Source organism: Juglans microcarpa x Juglans regia, chromosome 3S (assembly GCF_004785595.1).
Source record: "Juglans microcarpa x Juglans regia isolate MS1-56 chromosome 3S, Jm3101_v1.0, whole genome shotgun sequence".
Taxonomy (NCBI): Eukaryota; Viridiplantae; Streptophyta; class Magnoliopsida; order Fagales; family Juglandaceae; genus Juglans; species Juglans microcarpa x Juglans regia.
In genome coordinates, this window is record NC_054599.1 from 8,011,059 (window position 1) to 8,017,459 (window position 6,401).

The 6,401-nt window shown below is 37.7% G+C and overlaps 1 protein-coding gene across 1 annotated transcript; it reads left to right on the forward strand.

The window, feature by feature from the left end:
• Window positions 1-2,629: 2,629 nt before the first annotated feature.
• On the forward strand, window positions 2,630-3,976 carry LOC121256884 (protein PLANT CADMIUM RESISTANCE 7-like). The gene is made up of 4 exons (XM_041157671.1): window positions 2,630-2,913; window positions 3,043-3,114; window positions 3,212-3,424; window positions 3,604-3,976. The coding sequence occupies exons 1-4, from the start codon at window positions 2,709-2,711 to the stop codon at window positions 3,684-3,686; spliced, it is 573 nt and encodes a 190-aa protein (XP_041013605.1). The 5' UTR covers window positions 2,630-2,708; the 3' UTR covers window positions 3,687-3,976.
• Window positions 3,977-6,401: the final 2,425 nt, after the last annotated feature.

Sequence of the window (6,401 nt, forward strand, 5' to 3'; positions counted from 1 at the left end):
CGGTCTCGCAAGCTCATGGATGCCTGGTTTTGGTGATCCTTCAGCAACATGCATCCTCTGCCCTTGCTATGCCCGACGTGAACAGTTTTCATGGCCGAGGAACCACCACGCTAGAGACAGAAAGAGCCAGCAATTCTGGTGGTGGCCAGTAATGTCCACGCGACTTCATGGACGCTCGTGTGTTGGCCTCTAACCACTTGGTTCTCTTTGCCCGTACTGTGCACGACGTGCACTGCACATCATTGCGATGGGTGACCAGCATAAGGCTCTGCCATCACTGTATCTCTGCCATGAAGGGTAAACATCTTCAAGCCTCGCCATGCTATAGGGGGTGGCACCTGCAGGTCTGAACTCTAGCACTTTACGTGTGCTGTGCGTGGCAAATGTGCAGTGCTTGCAACACTTGCACATTGCATGCTGCACGCACCCTCCACTTCATATGTTTTCTTTTTCTTTTTTTTTTATTATTTGCTGCAGTGTTAGAGTGTAAACAACAAGAAAAATTGAAAAATTGAGGAGATCTTATCTAGTTTTTCGAAGACGATCTTGTGACAGTTTTCATGGCCGAGGAACCACCACGCTAGAGACAGAAAGAGCCAGCAATTCTGGTGGTGGCCAGTAATGTCCACGCGACTTCATGGACGCTCGTGTGTTGGCCTCTGACCACTTGGTTCTCTTTGCCCGTACTGTGCACGACGTGCACTGCACATCATTGCGATGGGTGACCAGCATAAGGCTCTGCCATCACTGTATCTCTGCCATGAAGGGTAGACATCTTCAAGCCTCGCCATGCTATAGGGGGTGGCACCTGCAGGTCTGAACTCTAGCACTTTACGTGCGCTGTGCGTGGCAAATGTGCAGTGCTTGCAACACTTGCACATTGCATGCTGCACGCACCCTCCACTTCATATGTTTTCTTTTTCTTTTTTTTTTATTATTTGCTGCAGTGTTAGAGTGTAAACAACAAGAAAAATTGAAAAATTGAGGAGATCTTATCTGGTTTTTCGAAGACGATCTTGTGAACCGTGGAATTCTCATACTCTCCTTTCCGGCGTTAAGAATAAGAAATCAATCCTACAAACGGCATCACTATTAATGCCTTAATTTGCACAACTGACCGAAAGGGACGAAAGAATTATCTCCGGCCCACGTTGATGATTCGGGCTTTGATACGGTGCTCTTCACATTCATCTATGAAATAAATAATAAATAAGTAAGTAAAAATAAATAAAGACACAGAAATTTACGTTCGGCATAATGCCTACGTCCACAGATTGTTTGGGGGCAAAATCCACTATAATGAACAATTTTACAATCTCTCATGGCCTCACATATCTGACAATACAATGTGGAGATTTAGGAAAGATCTTTTGGAATCCTTGTGTATATGGTGGAGTTTGCACGTAGGAAACTTGTATGGAGAGCCTGTTAGATTTGTGAGATCTCCTCCTTATATAGAGGTTCCTTTGAGTAATTGAGTTCAATTTGCCTTATGAAGCATTTTTCCTTTTAGGAGTTTGAGTCTCTTTTCTTTTATGAGTTTGAATCTCTTTTTTTTTTAGGAGTCTGAATGTATTTCATTATCTCTTTTTAGTCTTATCTCTTAGCTAGATTCTCAACTTTATCTTGAGACTAAATTATAGGCTACTTCTTTGATCTCTACAGAAGGTTTATGCTGAATCACGTAAATTTTGTATCTTTCTCTATTTATATTTATTATATTTATTTTCTATTCATTATTATAGATATATGTACAAACATTGTACCGCCGCTCTAGACCACCTTCGTAGATTTCAGACCACTTTATCGAACCACATAGGCCACCTCAATGGGCCAAAAATAACTTTTTCTTCCCTTCTGCCTATAAAAAGATTTACGTCCTTAACAATATCATATAAAGGTACACCAATTTGTTTGTTTTATAAAATCTATTTTGGACGTAGCATCTCTCCCAACTAATAGAACAGTTAGATTAAAATGAATTAAATAACTAAACTTTCTTTAATTAGATCTCATTTGATTATAGAAATCATCTTATCTAATTATTATAAATTTTTTAAATTTTTATATAAAATATAATAAAAAAATTAATTTTTCAAATCTTAAAATAAAAATAATATAAAAAAATTTATTATAATAAAATTTTGTTTTACTTTCATCGAAAACGAGCCGTGAATTTTTAACCAAACACATCCCTGAGGAAAAAAAAGTTACCAGATGTAAACCCAACTTGATCATGCTGATATCATTGATGGTCGACTGTCGTGGGTGAAAAAGATGGAACGAAAAAAGGAAGAAACTGCAGACTTGATCAAGTCTATCTTGAATCAAGAACTGCCACGTGGAAAAAGTAATATATACGGTAGCTTGACTTGTTTAAGATCGAGCCTGCTTGACTTGACTTGCTAGTCTGGTGGACTCGTAATTCGTGGCCATCCATTTCACATCTCAAATTTAATAGATAATTATTTTTAATTCTTTTCAATTGATCGTTATAATTTTTTTAAATTTTAATATAAAATATAATAAATAATTTAATTTTTTTAAATTTTAAAATAATAATAATATTAAAAATTAATATTTTATCATTTCAATTCAATTGAACGGAACGTTCAAATACAATCTTATATAACTATATCGTCCTCAGAATCAACCGATCCACCCAAAATTTCTCAATCCCAAGAACTGTGAGATCTTGTTCACTCATCATGTATTCAACAATCTCAGATGGTTATGAGAAGTACTCCGACCCGCCGTCTTCATACTCCAAGGACACCGCCACCGGCGTTCCGGTCAGCTCCGACGGCAGCCAGTATTATGAGTCTTCCAAGCCAGCTGTGTTTCAGATTCAGTCTAAACCTCGGATTCCCTGGTCCTCCGGCCTCTGTGGATGTTTCTCCGACCTCAAAACTTGTATGTATATAACTTGGTACATGCTTTCAAGGTGTTGCAGATGTATATATATGTTGTCTGAGAATTATAGTTTGGAGAGTAATTGAAAAGGTCAAATAATCCCTGTTACTGCTGGGTGTTTTTCCACAGGCTTGGTGACATGCGTGTGCCCCTGCATTACCTTTGGTCAGATTGCAGAGATTGTGGATAAAGGATCAACATGTGAGTATACTGTATATATAAAATCAAAGGAATTAAATAGATGTCCAACTGATATTGATCATGGGTGTGATTGTTTGAAACATGTATGACGTTGCAGCTTGTGGTGCTAGTGGGGCGTTGTACGCACTGGTATGCTGTGTGATAGGGTGTCCATGCCTTTACTCCTGCTTCTACCGCTCAAAAATGAGGCAGCAGTACGTGCTGCGGCAGACCCCTTGCTGTGATTGCTTGGTTCATTGCTTCTGCGAGTGTTGTGCCCTCTGCCAAGAGCATCGTGAGCTCAAAACCCGCGGTTTTGACATGACTATCGGTATATCTCTCTCTGTATCAGTATAATTAGTCTCTTAAGTTTATCAGGGAAACACTTCTAGAAAATGGATTTTGCAGTTTTCCAAACATTTATCAAAATTATGAGTGACAGTTTTTTCCTTTCTTTTCTGAGTTATTATTGATAGAAAAATTAATATGGTTTTGAATGAAATTTGATAGGATGGCATGGAAATGTTGAGCAACGTAATCGCGCAGCAGCCGCGATGGCTCCTGTGGAGGTGGAAGGAAGCATGAGTCGATAGAACGCATCCGAGATCTAGTGTTGCTGGATTTAAAAGCCAATACTATAGGTGTGATTAAGATTATTAATGTTTTACATCAATGGCTAAAAAGATTCTACAAAATAAATCTACAAACTAACGAGTTTATATCACATTGTATGTTAGATTGTAAAACTTTTTTTTCTTGTAAATTAGATCCAACGTATTATATGAAGTTGTGTAAGTTTATGGGTCTATGTTTATAAAATTTCTTTGTGATTGTAGTACTTCTCTACTTTATAATAATGAATTATGCTTTGTAATAATGAATTCTGATTGATTTAAATCATTCGTTTTTTTTTTTTTTTTTTTTTATAGGAAATAGAAACTTTATTGATAAACTTTAAGAAATGAAGGGAAGAATACAAGATGGATAATCTTCCATGTCAACCAAATCCTCTTCTAAATCAAGAGAGTTTTTAGCTAACAAGTGTGCAGCGCCATTAGCAATCCTTTAACATGTCTAACATTTCAACTAGCAAACTTAGATAACTATAATCTGACTTCAACATCTCAGCACTATGTCATCTTTATGTTTGTTGAGAAATACCCCTAACTACTTGAAGAGAATCTCCTTCTAATATGACATTTCGTAAACGAAGCTCAGAGGCAAATATTGCAGCTTGGAAAGCTCCAATAGACTGTACCAAGAATGGGGAAGCCTACTCTCTTCATCCTCTTGGTAGTTATGACATTACCATCATGATCTCGAACAACCATTCCAACTCCAGTACTGCCACTAGATTGATTTATAGCAGCATCCCAATTGATTTTATAGAAGTTTGCTGGAGGAGGTTACCATTTATCTATCACAGCATTAGTCACTCAAGTCTTTGAGCTGTTACTAGACTGCAGCTCCTTAAAATCTTTCAGTTATTGCTTAGCCTGTTGTGCCACCAATGAAGGATGTAAAAATAAACTCTTGAATACCAACTCATTTCTTCTTAGCCATATCTTCCTTATTATCATGGCAAATGCCTCCATGGTCTGCTACTCAATTACTACACTAAGGCCTTCAAGAATTCCTCTGAAATTGTCTACACTGAGAGTGCTCTTATGAAAAGTAGCTAGGCATTTACTCCACACATCCATAGCTTAGCTACAGTTCCATAGTGCATGAACCACATACTCCTATTCTCTCAGACAGATGGGGCACAATGGAAACTCAATAATTTGTTTCTTGTACAAGTTTAGATTAGTGGACAAGGACTTTAGGTAGGCTCTCTACACAAAGACCTTGTTGGTATTGGAAACTTGAAACTTCCAACAGCAGGTCCACCCATCATCCTTGTAGGCAACTTTTGATGATTGCCCCTTTGACAATCCAATCCATTAAGTTTTGTTTGTAGATGGTAAGCACTTTTAATTGAAAATAGGCCATTATTTGTGCATTTCCAAATTAGCTTGTCAGGAGATCCAATAGAATTGATTGGGATCCTTTTAATGATTTCTGCTTCTCTTCTTTTGAAAATTTCTTCCACAAGATCCACCTTCCATTGCTTATCTTCATGGTTAATGAGCTCTACCACAACCGCATCTACACTCAAAATTTATACTTGACGTTGAACCTTAAATGTTGACAGTTGAGGCAACTATGTATTCTTTTAGATACTAGTTCCTTGACCATTCTCAATCCTTCATAATGAGCATTCTTCTACTAATTTCCTTGCTAATATGATGCTTCTCCAGATAAAAGAGGGTCTAGCCCCAAGCTTGGCTTAAAAAATGATGAATTTGGAAAATACTTTGATTTCAAGACCTGTGAAGCAAGTGATTCAGGATGTTGTAAGATTCTCCATCCTTGCTTAGCCAGCAATATCAAATTGAAACATTCCAAGTCACGAAATCTCAGTCCACCTGCAGCCTTAGCTTTCCCCATTTGACTCCATGAGATCCAATGCACTTTCCTTTCATTTTGTTGTTGTCCCCGCCAAAATTGGTGCATCACTTTATTGATCTCCTTAAGTAAATATTTTGGGAGTTTAAAAGCCCCTCATGCAATAAGTAGGTAGAGCTTGGATGGCAGCCTTGAGGAGGATTTCCTTCCCTACCTAAGATAGAAACTTTGACTTCCAATTACCGATCCTGCTCTTGATTCTAACCAAGATGCTCTTGAAGGCTTTGTGTCTTGATCTACCAATGAGAGCAGCTTAACAAGGATACTTTTCATAAGAGATCTTAACTCAGGCAATGCTAATGATAAAGTCCTTTGTATCCCTTCTAGTATTGGCACTAAAATGAATGGAAGTCTTCTCTTTATTAAACTTCTATCTTGAGGCTCTTTCATATAAATCAAGAATACCAATAAGCATTGCCCATTCAAGAGAGTTGGCTCTACAAAATAGCAAGCTATCGTCTGCAAAAAACAAGTAGTTAATACACAGCTTACCCTTGGCAATAGGAATGCCATAAATTAATTTTGATGCCTCTGCTTAGTTGAGTAAAGAACTCAGAGTTTCAAAACAAATGATAAAGAGATAGAGAGATAAATGGTCCCCTTGTCTAATACCCCTTGTAGGTTGAAAGAAGCCTTGAGGAGCTCTATTTACAAGGATAGAATAAATCATTGAGCTAATGCATCTCAGCACCAGTCTGATCCACCTGTCATTGAACCTCAACCTCACCATCACTTCTCTTAAGAAACTCTACTCCACCCTATCATAAGCTTTGCTCATATCAAACTTCAATGCCATATAC